The following is a 13,837-nucleotide window of genomic DNA, read 5'->3' as shown; positions in this document are numbered from 1 at the left end:
GGAGCACTCGGTATTGATAGTGCTTGAGACCTACTAGAAATCTCAGGAACCTATGATGAGATGCATTTATCGCAATGTGAGTGTACGCATCTTGGAGATAGAGAGAGCAGAGCCAGTCTCAACTTTGCAAAAGAGGAAGGAGGGAACCCAAGGTTACCATCTTGAACTTTTCTCATTGGAGGTACTTGTTGAGGGCAAGTAGGTCCAGAATTGGACGAACGCCTCCCAATTTTTTTGGGGATTAGAAAGTACCGGGAATAGAATCCTAGGCCTTGTTGAGAGTAAGGTACTGGTTCTATTGCTCTGGGCTGGAGGAGGAGGGAGACCTCCTGCTCCAGGAGTAGTGAGTGGTCAGATGTTCCCCACGCCGGTAGAGGTAGGGAGTCCGGTGGAATGGAGAGAAAGTTCAGGCGATAGCCTTGAGAGATTATGGTAAGGACCCACTGGTCTGAGGTGATTCTGTGCCACCTGTTGTTGAAATGGTGCAATCTACCTCCCACTGGTATTTGAGGCAGTAGAAACTGGCTGCTGCTCTCTATGCAGGAGTCAAAAACCAGAAGCAGGGCCCGGCTGAGGAGCTACTTGCGGCTTTTCTTTACGAGGTTGATGAGACTGGGCCTTTTGGAAAGGTCTCGTGGAACGAGTCCTAGACTGTGGTGGATAGGGCTTCTTTGGACGGAAGAATGACTTTTTAGTATCCTTCCTGAAAGGCTGTTTGGAGGAATATGCAGAGGGCATCAGAGAGAGCTGGTGAAGGGTCTCATGATGGTCCTTGAGTTCCGCCACCGTCCGCTGAATCTGTTCCCCAAACAGATTGTCTCCTATGCAGGGCAGATCAGATAATCTGTCTTGTACTTCAGGGCGCAAGTCCAAAGACTTAAGCCAGGACCATCTTCTTGCCGAAATAACAATTGCAGATACCTTGGAAGCGGTGTCAAAGATATCATAAGAAGATCTTATTTCATGCTTCCCTGCCTCAAAACCTTTGTGTACTAGGGTTAGAAGTTGTTCTTGGAATTGCTGAGGCAGGGACTCTGCAAAGTCCTGTATCTGCTTGAATAAGACCCTGTTGTACTGGGTCATATATAGCTGGTAGGAGGCGATCCGAGAGATAAGCATCGATCCCTGGAAGACACACCGGCCAATGGCATCCAGGAATTTCTGTCCCTTACCTGGGGGAAAGGAAGAGTGGGGTTTTGATCTTTTTGCCCTTTTTTGGGCAGATTCTACAACCACAGATTGGTGATCCAGCTGAGGTTCTGGAAACCTGGGGCTGACTGGACCAAATAAGTGGTATCAGCTTTTCTGCTGACTGGAGCAACAGAACCAGGGTGTTCCCAGTTCTTTTTGAGGAGATCTAAAAGAACCTGGTGAATAGGGATGAAAGTTATTTCCTTGGGAGCATCCAGGATTTGTAACAGCTCCATCATTTGATGTCTGTCATCTTGTTCAATTTGCAATTGGAAGGGAACCAATTCAGATATTTCCTTCACAAAGTTTATGAAGGATAGTCCTCTGGAGGAGAACGCTTCGTGCTTTCAGTAGGAGAAGGTGGCGATGGCAAGTCATCGGTGTCTTGAGAAGAATCGTTGGTCTAGGTGTCATAGGGATCAGGGCCTGCCCCTCTAGGAGCCTGAGAAGGACAGGACGATGGTATTCCTGAAAGTCCCGGTCTAGCCTCCGAAGGCATTGAGGGAAGTGCTGGAGGCACCGATGAAGGCATCAAGGGTACCAGTGCAGGCATCGAGGGCATCGATGGATCAGTGGCGCTGATGGGCGCATCAGCATCAATGGTTGTGGCATCGGCAGGACTCCCGATGGAGGAATGCGGAACGGTGTTTCCCCTCCTGATGACAGGGTAAGTGGGGAGGGCACCGGAGCCATCGGTGACCCAGGATCCATCGGTGGAAAAGCGCTTCCATCTTTGAGAGCAGTGGTGCCAGTGCTGCCGGAATTGGATCGGTGGTCAGTTCCACAATCGGACCGGTTTCGGTGTCGGAGGAACTTGGAGTCTGTGCATTGCCTTATCGATGGCCTCCTGAACCATCCGGTCCAGTTCTTCATGGAGACCTGGAGTAAGCAGCCCCGGCTCCGGAAGGGAGGAAGGAGGCAGAGACATAGCCGGAGGGACCACCGTTAAAGGTGGAGTCGCGGCTCCTGATACCCGTCCGGGGGAGGGTTGCCTTGGTGACCCGGTCGCAGAAAGGGTCGGTGCCTTTTCTGGACGGGGTTTCTTTGATGGCGGCTCGGACAATGGCGAGGTCGAAGATTTTTCTTCCTCGATAGTCCGAGACTTGTGGTGTCGATGCCGATGTTTCTCTCTACGATCCCCTTGGTCCTGAGGGGGCGCAGAGGTAGTTGAAAGCCGAGATGTCGTTGACGCCAGACGGTCACCGGCCGGTGGCCGATACTGGCACGAAGTGGGCGCTGTCGGTTCAGATTACGTCCATGCAATAGACGGTGTCGGAGTTTGAGAACGGAAGAGAAGTTCCATTTTCTCCATTCTGGTCTTGCGAGCTTTTGGTGTCATTAAGGCACATTTGGTGCAAGTTAGGACATCATGCTCGCACCCGAGACACATTACACAGACTATATGCGGGTCTCTAATGGACATGGTGCGAGCACAGTCCGGGCACCGATGGAACCCCGACACCATGGCCTTTGAAAAATTTAGCCGTGGTACGGTCGATGGCCAGTAGGCCGCGAGGGCCAAACTCCATGGGAATCGATTGAAACCAGGTAAAAAACTTACCGGAGTACCACGGAGTCAAAAATTCGAAGGAGGGACCCCTGTGGGGTATGAAAGTTTTTAGTAATTCCGTGAGGAAAATTCCTGTCAGGAATCTCTGTGGAGCTCCTTAACCTGCTCGGCTACTGCTGCGCGGAAAAAAGAAGACTTAAGAGGGACCCCTGCTGGCTACAGGTTTAGTGCCATGCTGGGCATGCCCAGTAGGTGCCAGTCAAAGTTGTAGAAACTTTGACAAAAGTGTTCCGTGATTGGGCTCCATCCTGTGATGTCACCCATATATGTGAGGACTACCATCCTGCTTGTCCTGTGAGAAGAAAGTCATTCAGAGCCAAATCCTGGTTTCTGTGTAGCTGAGAAAAGTAATCTCACAAACTTTAAAAAATATATTTTTAATATTTTTTGCCTTAATTTTCTCCCTTATCTCCCATTCAAGGATGAATGCCTAAATTAATATATTTCAACCAGAATGCCCCAAGAAGCCTTAAAAGGTTTCCATAAGCTCAACAAGCACCTCTGCTGCTGAAGAAGGAGCAGAACAGGCTGATCATGGCCTTTAGGAGACCCACTGATGCTACTGGCCTGACAGAGAGAGGGAGGAGAAGGTAGACACCAAGAAAATCAACAAAGTGAATAACAGATGAGAAGAGGGAGGAAGGGAAAAGGTCTAGGTCAGAAATTATTAGAGGAATAAATGAGAGGGAGAAGGAAAGAAGGGAGATAATAAAGAGGTGGGAATAAGAAAAAATGATTGACCTGTTGAAGGGCAGGAGATTGAACAACTGGGCATTAACAGACAGGGAGAAAGGACTGCTGCTATGGATCTGAGGGAAAGGAGGAGGCTCAGTCTGAAATTCTAAGATGACCTCCTTCCCCTGTAAATAGAAATTTGAAAGGTATTTCACAGTATCTTATAGGATGCTGCAACCCTAAAAAGCTTCAAGGTCACTGGCCTAAATTAATTAGTGCTACCTTCCCCCTGTGAAGGCTAAGGAATGAAAATCTTTTCTGAGTCTCAACCCACTATCCATAACACCCAAGTATCAGCATGGGTGGCAGTCATCCTCCTTTTCATCTACCCTGGGTCCCAAACCTATCACTTCTATATGCTCAGGCGCAGGTGAGGCACCTCAGATACAGATCACCTGGTCCATGGAAGTCCTCAAAGATAATGTGAAAGATGAGAGATCTGATGAAACATAATGTTGACTTCTCAGGAACTGATCAGAATCCATGCTTGTTTTTTTTTTTTTTTTAAGGGCTTATTGTGCTACTTTATTACTTACCTCAAAATGAGGTGCCATCGTTTGGCATGGTCCACACCATGAGGCAGAGAAGTCTACAACTACAAGTTTGTCACCTGCCTCTGTCAGAGCTTCATCAAACATTTCCTGTAAAACAGAAAACACAAACACTATAAATAAGCTCCTAAAAACATGCCCACAATAATTCTGCTCAGGATTCATGAGGTCAGAATTTCATCCAGTACACCTTATAAAATCAGACCAATTTAGTGAAAGTCCACTTGTACGGCCTTCTCAACTGAAGAACTAGAAAGCATGTGATGCAGATTTTAGAAAGAAAATCTAGTTTGATTTCTTGTTACATAGGTCATGCCTTCAAAAGGAAAAAAAATCACATTGAATAGCATAGGGCAAACTTATCATAGCTAGACTGGGCAGGGAGAAAGCACAGTTGCTTACCTGTAACAAGTGTTCTCCTAGGACAGCAGGATGTTAGCCTTCACAGATGGGTGACATCAAACGGAGCCCAGCATAGAAAACTTTTTTCAAAGTTTCTAGAAGCTTTGACTGGCACGCTGAGCATGCCCAGCATGCACCATCCTCGTGAGGACCCCCTTCAGTCTTGTAATATAGAAAAATACGAGCGAAAAAATAAAATAAAAACGAAGGCAGAAACCAACTCCATGGGGTGGCGGGAGGGTTTTCTGAGGACTAAATCCTGCTGTCCTAGGAGAACACCTGTGTGTTTTCTCCTAGGACAAGCAGGATGATAGTCCTTGCAGATGGGAGAATTCCAAGCTCCAGGCTGTTCCTAGCAACAAATAAGACCAACAGCTACAAAACAAGGTGCCAACGGGCACAACAACAACTTAGGTACTGTTGGGTGGTAGGGAGACAGCATGGCTCCAATTTCCAGGGGGCTTTAGGTAGGAAGACCTGAGTTTATGTCTGGAAGAGATTGAGCAGGACAGATTGGCCAAATCTACCGTCTTGTTGACCATCCTTGTCCAAGCAGTAATGGACAGCGAACGTGTGTAAGGAGCTCCATGTCGCAGCCCTGCAAATTCTGACGGCAGGGACAGCCAATAAATGGGCCACTGACACCACCATACCCCTCACAGAGTGAGCCTTAACTTAGCCGTCTAGTTGAAAACCCAATTGTGTATAACAGAATGAGATGCAGTCTGCTAGCCAGTTGGATAAGGTCTGTTTGCTCACAGCAACCCCCATTCTATTCTTATCAAAAGATATGAATAGTTGGGTGGACTGCCTATGGCCAGCTGAACATTCTAATTAGAAGGCCAGAGCTCTTTTGCAATCCAACGTATATAGAGCCCATTCCCCAGGTGGAAAAGGGGCCTCGGAAAAAGGGTGGGCATCATGACCTTCAGCAGGAACTTGGGATGCATACGCAGGACCACACAATCATGAAAAAAATTTCATGTAGACTGGGTATGGAACCAAGGCCTAAAGCTCGCTTACCCTACGATCCAAAGTAACTGCTACCAAGAAAAGGACTTTAAGGTTTAAGGTTTATTTGTGCTTATACACCGTTGTCTCGGCATAGCCTTCACAGCGGTTAACATAGCAATAAAATACAATAAAAGAAAATTACAAACAATAATAATATTAGAAGATAAAATTTAACAAGTAAGAATAGAAGATATCTTAATAAAATAATGTCTGAAGCCATAAATATTAAACCAATAAATACTAAAAACATAAAACATGCTTTAAGTATTAAGGTTAATAAAAGTCAGAGCCACCTGTGATTGTGCAATTACATTGATGCCTATTTCTTATCTTCATTACTTGCCGCATAGAATAGCCAAGTTTTAAGTTCTGCCATACTGGGTCAGACCAAGGGTCCATCAAGCCCAGCATCCTGTTTCCAACCGTGGCCAATCCAGGCTTTAAGAACCTGGCAAATACCCAAAAACTAAGTCTATTTCATGTTACTGTTGCTAGTAATAGCAGTGGCTATTTTCTAAGTCAACTTAATTAATAGCAGGTAATGGACTTCTCCTCCAAGAACTTATCCAATCCTTTTTTAAACACAGCTATACTAACTGCACTACCCACATCCTCTGGCAACAAATTCCAGAGTTTAATTGTGCGTTGAGTAAAAAAGAACTTTCTCCGATTACTTTTAAATGTGCCACATGCTAACTTCATGGAGTACCCCCTAGTCTTTCTATTATCCCAAAGAGTAAATAACCGATTCACATCTACCCATTCTAGACCTCTCATGATTTTAAACACCTCTATCATATCCCCCCTCAGCCTTCTCTTCTCCAAGCTGAAAAGTCCTAACCTCTTTAGTCTTTCCTCATAGGGGAGCTGTTCCATTCCCCTTATCATTCTGGTAGCCCTTCTCTGTACCTTCTCCATCGCAATTATATCTTTTTTGAGATGTGGCGACCAGAATTGTACACAGTATTCAAGGTGCAGTCTCACCATGGAGCGATACAGAGGCATTATCACATTTTCCGTTTTATTCACCATTCCCTTTCTAATAATTCCCAACATTCTGTTTGCTTTTTTGACTGCCGCAGCACACTGAACCGACAATTTCAATGTATTATCCACTATGACGCCTAGATCTCTTTCTTGGGTTGTAGCACCTAATATGGAACCTAACATTGTGTAACTATAGCATGGGTAATTTTTCCCAATATGCATCACCTTGCACTTATCCACATTAAATTTCATCTGCCATTTTGATGCCCAATTTTCCAGTCTCACAAGTCTTCCTGCAATTTATCACAATCTACTTGTGATTTAACTACTCTGAACAATTTTGTATCAGCTGCAAATTTGATTATCTCACTCGTCGTATTTCTTTCCAGATCATTTATAAATATATTGAAAAGGTGAGGAATTTCAGCTCACAGGAGCGCATAGGCTCAAAAGGAAGATGCAGGAACTGTGCAGGAACTGTGCCAACATGTTGTTGAGATCCCAGGACACAACAAACAGCCGCAGAGGGGACTTTAGCTGAAGAGGCCCCACATAAAGTGACCTACTATAGGTTGAACTGCGATAGGTGCGCCAGCAACCCCACTATGGTAAGCACTGACTACACTCAAATGGACCCTAACCGAGGTGGTTTTGAGTCCAGTCTTGGAAATGTGCCCCAGGTAGTCCTGAAATCTTGGCATTGGGCAAGTGAATGGATCTAAGCCCTGTTCCCCACACCTGGCTGAGAACCTCTTCCACTTCAACGTATACGATGTCCTGGTGAAAGGCTTCCTGGAGACCACAAGCACTTGGGACATGTTATCAGACAGGTTCAGGGGCTGAAGGACTAGGCACTCAACATCCAAGCCGACAAGGCCAATGCCAGCAGGTTTGGATGGCGCAACGTGCCCCAGTCATGAGTTATGAGGTCAGGCGCAAACCCCAGGCTGATGGGTGTTCTTATCGACAGATCTCGAAAGAGAAGGAACCAGACTTGCTTGGGCCAGTTTGGCGCCAGTAGAATCATGGTTCCCTGGTCCTGCTGGAGCTTCAGGAGAGTCCTCATGAGAAGCAGAATAGGAGAATACAGGTACAGGAGACCTGTGCCCCAAAGGAGGGAAAAGGCGTCTGAGGCCGGCCGTCCTGAAGAAGGAGAAAACGTTACTCACTTTGCAACTTCACATCTGAAGTTCCCCAAAAGCAGAAAATCCGGGCTTCCACTGCAAGATTTAAGGACCACTCCTGCGGCTAGAAAGAGTGGATCAGGTGGTCCACCAGTTCACTGAATGCCCCAGCCAGGTACATCACTCGTAGGGACATACCCTGCAACAGAGCCCAAAACCAGATCTGCACCACCTCCTTACAGAGGAAGTACAATCCCCTGCCTCCCTGTTTGTTGCTGTTCCAAAGAGTGTAGCGGATCACCCTAAGCTCAAGAAGTTTATCTGGCACCGAGCTTCTTGAGCTCTCCAGTTCCCCTGTGTGTGGAGGCCTTCCACATGCGCCCCCTAGCCATGGGGGGAGGCATCGATAAGGACTACTTGAGGCAGCGCAGGTTGGAAGGGAACCCCCTGTTCCAGATTGGAGAGGTTTTCCCACCAGGGCACGGAAATCCTCAGGGGCTGTATGATGGAGACATGAGTTCCAAGATCCTGGGATGCCTGCAGCCACTGCGATCGCAGAGTCCATTGTGTCCTGTGTAGAGGGCCAAGCGGGTGATATGGACAGAAGCCGCCGTGTGGTCCAGCAATCAAAGCAGTAGACGAGCAGTTAGCTACTGACTGCCGCCCACCAAGGTCTCCAGAGAGGACAGGGCAGAGAGCCAGATAGTGGGGCAAAAACACCCTCGCCTGAGTCGTGTCCAGCTTGGCTCCAATGAAGTCTAACTGGGGAGATGGGCAGAGGTTGGACTTTGGGTAGTTGATGTCAAATCCCAGAGAGTGCAGCACCTGCATGGTAAGAGTCAAAGATATCAGCACTCCCTCGTGGGAGTTGCTTTTGACCAGTCATCTAGGTAGGGGAACATATGTACCCAATGTCTAAGGTGCACTGCAACCACTGCCAGGTACTTGGAGAAGACTCAAGGAGCTGATGCCAAGCCAAACGGCAGTACTCTGTACTGGTAATGAGCCTGCCCAACCACAAAGCGGAGATACTTCCTGTGCCTCGGGAGGATGCAATGTGGGTGTAGACGTCTTTTGAGATTGAGGGAACAGAACCAGTCTCTCTCCTGAGCAGCGGTATCAGAGTGCCTAGAGAGACCATTTTGAACTTTTCCTTGTGGAGGAATTTGTTCAAGGCCCTGAGATCAAGAATGGGGCGTAGGCCTCCAGTTCTCATTGGTATCAGGAAATACCTTGAATAAAACTGCTGCCCTTGCTGACAAGGGGGAACGGGTTCTACCACTCCGGCTGCTAGAAGAACGGAGAGTTCCGTTAGAAGTATATCCTGCAGGATGGACAAACTCCACAATGGACATGGGGGAAAAGTCTGTTGGGACTTCTCTGAAGTTCAGTCGATACCCCTGGCAAACGATAGCAAGGACCCACCGGTCTGAGATGATGAGCAACCAGCAGTGGGAAAAGCAAAGAAGCATGCCCCCCACTGGGGGATTGTGTGCCAGGGGTACGACTCACTGTCTAATACTTCCTCACCTCTAGTCAAAACCCCATAGCCAGGGCCTGGGAGTTCGCTGTTGACTGGAGCAACCCCTGGAACCAGCAGGTGATGTACAAGGCCAGGTGGCTGGAGGATAATATTTCAACTGCGATAAAAGGACTTCCTGTAACTTGGTCGGGAAAATTTCCTGGCAGAGACCACAGAAGGTGGGTCAGAAGCACTAGCAGATATCTGTTGAAGGGTTTCACAGTGATCCTTCAGCTGGGCTACCACGACCCTGACCTTATCCCCAAAGAGAATTTCCCCTGTACAAGGGAGGTCGGCCAACTTCTCCTGGACCTCTGGACGAAGGTCAGAAGCATGAAACCAAACCATCCTATGGGCGCTGATGCCCATGGCAGCCACCCAGGCTGCTGTTTCAAAAACATCGTAGGTGGATCTCACTTTGCGCTTTCCAGCTTCCAGGCCTTGTTATACAAACAGCAAAGAATGACTCCTATTGCTGCTGCGGCTGATGTTCTGCGAGCTCCTGGTATGAGGCATTACGGGTGATTAGCATAGTGCCCTGAAAGCCCTTCCTACCTAAGGCACCCAGCTCCCGATGTTCTTGCCCTGGGGGGGGGGGGGGGGGGGTGCGGAGGAATGAGTGTGGGAACACTTGGCCTATTTGAGAGTGGACTGAGGAGATGGCATTTCTCAAAACTCAAGGCCTGTTGCACCAGGTAGGTGGCGTCCACCTTCCTATTCACCAGAGAAATTGATATCGGGTGTTCCCACATCCTAGGGACAAGATCCTTAAAGATGTTGTGGATAGGAACTGCCACTGTCTCCTTAGGTGCATCGACAAACTAGATAACTTCCAGCATCTTATGTTGTGCATCCTCCTCAGTTAGGAGTTGGAAGGGAATGGCATCACCCATGACCTTGATAAACTCCACAAAGGAGAGGTCCTCTGGGGGAGACCAACGCCTTTCCTCTAATGGCGAAGGTTCCAAGAGGAGGTCACAAGAGTCTTCAGAAGAAGACTCGGGAGAGTCGTCGCCCCATGGATCATATGGGCTCTCCTCGCTTAGGTCCCCGAGGGGCCTGCGTGGGTGAGGCCTGTCCAAACCTTTTGGTCTGGGTACCAACGGCACCGAGGGAACCGGCATCGGTGGCAGGGAGAGCGCCGATGGCCATGGGAGGCCTCATGGCCCAGGCAAAGGCTCAGGGATCTGTGGCCTTGGGAACAAAGCACCGAATGGCGCCAGCGGTCAGTGCATGTCTTCCTCCTCGGAGGACCTGATGATGGGAATTGATCCCAAGGAGGGCATCGCTGGCTGTGGGGGAGCCGAAGGTCCTCTGGGTACTGGCTACGTCTGAAGGGTGCCAAGCAGGAAGTCCAGACACTCAAGCAGGAGTGTCAAAGATGATGCGTGCTCCGGCACCAGTATGGGAGCCGGTGCCAGGGACTGTTCAACACCCCGTAAGGCTCGGAGCACCGCACCCTGCACCCTGAGGTTCAACTTCTCCTGGAAGTCCAGTGAAAACAGGACTGATGGAGGGGGATGAGGCATCACTGGAGTTTCCTCGGAGCCCCGAGGAGGCTTGGTGCCCGGTACAGATTTCTCCTCGGTCTGCTGGAGGATGGGGCCTCCTTCCCAAGAGGCCTCTTTGGTGGCAGTACAGCAGCCTCCGGTGCCGCACCGGAACCATGCGCCTATGGCGACCTGTGACTATGCTTACGGGGTTTCCCACAGTGCTCGATCCGGTCTTTCCCCGGCACCGAGGAGGCAGAGGGTCCTGATGTCTGAGAGAGCACTGACAGCAACAAGGGCCGATCTCCGGCTCCCTGCTCCTTTGAAGTAGCTGCTGGGGGTATGGAGAGGGACAGCGTATCCAGCGGTTCCCCTCTACCGTGGGCGTCAGTGATTCCGAAGCCGGTGTAGATGGAGTGGACTTCTTGGGGCCAAAGAGTTTCTCCATTTTGTTGACATGAGCAAGATGCCCTTGGGGGTCATCTGATCACACAGCTGACACCCTCGGACGTCATGTGATGCCCCCAAGCAGAGCACGCAAACCTCATGCGGGTCTGTAATGGACATGGTCCGCGGGCACTGAGGGCATCGACAAAAACTGGACGCCATGAAAAGCTGGCAAGCGGTTGATGATCAGCGGTCACAGAGAAGCAACCCACCGGGAATCAACCGGGAAAAAGTTGAAATGGTAAAGCTAACCTGCTGCGCTGAGGGGACACTGTCTGGAGGAAGGGGGACCCAATGTGAAATGGGAGACAAAATGCTTTAAAGCTTGAAAAGAAAGCACAAACTAAAGAGATCCAAAAACCGCAAGGCAACTAGCACTGTGGGAAAAAAGAAACTGAAGGGGGACCTCGCGTGGATACACAGATAGAGGCATACTGGGCATGCTCAGTGTGCCAGTCAAAGCTTCTAGAAACTTTGACAGACGTTTTCCGTGCCAGACTCCATCAGATGTCACCCATCTGTGAGGACTACCATCCTGCTTGTTCCAGGACAAAGTTTGATTCTTTGCAAATTCAGATGCCTTTCACTTGACCAACATAAGAAACATTCAAAGGACAAGGTACATGAAATTTCATGACCATACACATTTCCTCTCCAGATGGGATCTCAAAAGATTAATTTACAAAGAATTTGTTAAAAGGTGTGCCAATACAAATGTCCTCCTCTAGCTCTACTTTATTCACTCCTTGGATCTTTCAGAGTTCTTTTCTACAGAAGATTTCTACCTTATGTTCTATTTTGCTTTTTAACCATTCTGCGATGTGCGCAGTCTATTGCGCCCACCACATTGGACACTTCAGCTATTTCACAGAACCTATGCCTGATCTCCTGGATTTGTGTAGGGTCCTCTGCATAGTTGATATATTGCTTCAGGCACTTCATCATTGCCCTCAAGACTTAGCTGAAGTGCCATGTGAATGAGGATTGGTCCATCCAGCCAACAATGCCAACCATATTCTGGAAACTTCTCACAGTGAAAAAATGCAAAGCACCCAGAAGTTTTACCAACCCGGGGATTGCATGGTTGCAAGTGCTGAGGGGGTAATTAATTTCACAGGTCCTCATAAAGGATTAAAATTGCCTGAGAGCTGAGAAGATATCTTCGCACCATACCTGTCTTAGGCAATCCAACTAGGGTTGTCTGTGGCTGAATACACTGCCTGCAGGGTCGATGGATGGCTCTTGGCTGTGGTCTGTGCCGCATGGTTTTCTTGTGTTCTATCATCATTGATCTCACGGTTATTTAACTTCACTGATCGTCCTCCGTTGTCTGGCAGTCCTTATTCTGGCTTGCACACACAAGAGAAAGCTCAGCAGAACAAAGAAGTGCAGGTAACCCATGGTTAAAATGCCAGGGAAACCTTCATGAACCATCAGCTACCGCTCTTTCTAGTACAATAAAGCCTGGGGCAAAGCTGGCATAAAATTTCAAACTTAAAAAAAGGCATTATGGATGCACAAGTTTTGGATACATGTTCTAGCATGAAGGGGTAATAGGTAATAGGGATGTGCATTCGTTTCGGCCATATGCTTGTAACTAGCAATCGGAAGGTATGTGCACAAAACTGATGGTACGCGCACATGTATGCATACCACTAGTTCTGTGCGTGTACATTATGATCCTGAGATACGTGCACAGGGGCCGAAATGATTGAAACAAATGAATTAGAAAGACCAACGAAAAGTGGAAGACAGAGGTGGCACATTTGGGCCATTCTGGAACTGCAGCTTAGTCCAATCATTTTGGGAAAAGGTTTTTCATTTTGTCACTCGGGTTTTGGATCTTGCAATTCCTTTTTCACCACAAATGGCATTATTTAGAATCTTCCCAGAGACATTTGCGGGTACTCTGAAACAAACTTTGAATTAATAGTCTTTATTTTAGCAGTCACAACAGTGTTACAGGTTGGCAACAACCTAAGCAGCCATCTATTACTCATTGGAACAATAAAATTCTCAGCCTTTGGGGAGAACAAGATGGCTGCCACCTGATCCGCACACTGAAGAAGAGCTCACCAACATTTTTCCTGATATTTCTTCTTCCTGATCAAAATACCTCACACAAAGAGGAAAGCTTGGCAGAGGGAGATATCAAGTTCTTCCCCAATGCCCGAGCATTCACAACCTCGAATTGAAACCTTTTTCACGGCACCCCTAACCGTGACGCCGGACGGGAGAACCGCTATGCAAACTGACGCCGAGCGATCGCGTCTACATTGGCGGAGGTGATATCTTTAAGCCCCGGCGAACTGAGCATACCTCCACTTCCTCGATATTGGAGATTCCTGACGTGAGAGGCATTGTTATTTCTGAAGCCCTGAGAAGGGGAATCTTTTCGGCCCTCCCTTCGGTGAATCCATCTGGAACAGATTCCACAGGCCTCCCACTTGCCTCAAAACTGCTTGGGACTGTTGAAAGTGGAAGGAGATGAGAATACCCAGGTATGTCTGATGCTAATTCCACTGTTTGAGAAATCTAAAGAGATAACCTTAGAGACTGTATGGTCTGCGTTAATTGCTGTTGAGAAAGCTATAACATCTTTAACTGCTGTAATCATGGATAATAACCGACGAGTTCTGGCAACAAAAAATCAAGTTGGTTAGTAGGCTACTAAAATCATGGAGTTAGATACAAGAATTTCTAATATGGAAATGGCACAGCACAAGCTGGTTCAATTAGATATCTTTTCAAAGAAAATGGAAAATGCAGAAAATACCTTAAGAAGCTTAAATTTAAGGATTTTG

The 13,837-nt window shown here is 47.9% G+C and overlaps 1 protein-coding gene across 4 annotated transcripts in view; it reads right to left on the bottom strand.

Moving 5' to 3' along the window:
- LOC115098500 (thioredoxin H-type-like) overlaps nt 1-13,837 on the bottom strand; it is a 159,600-nt gene that overhangs the window by 82,913 nt on the left and 62,850 nt on the right. For all 4 annotated transcript variants that reach the window (XM_029615072.1, XM_029615081.1, XM_029615064.1 and 1 more), the window contains exon 3: nt 4,033-4,137. In XM_029615072.1, coding sequence (XP_029470932.1) covers nt 4,033-4,137 — 105 coding nt within the window. The remainder of the gene's footprint in view (nt 1-4,032; nt 4,138-13,837) is intronic.

The sequence above is a fragment of the Rhinatrema bivittatum genome, chromosome 1 (assembly GCF_901001135.1).
Source record: "Rhinatrema bivittatum chromosome 1, aRhiBiv1.1, whole genome shotgun sequence".
Taxonomy (NCBI): domain Eukaryota; kingdom Metazoa; phylum Chordata; class Amphibia; order Gymnophiona; family Rhinatrematidae; genus Rhinatrema; species Rhinatrema bivittatum.
This window is presented reverse-complemented; position numbering and strand designations above follow the sequence as displayed.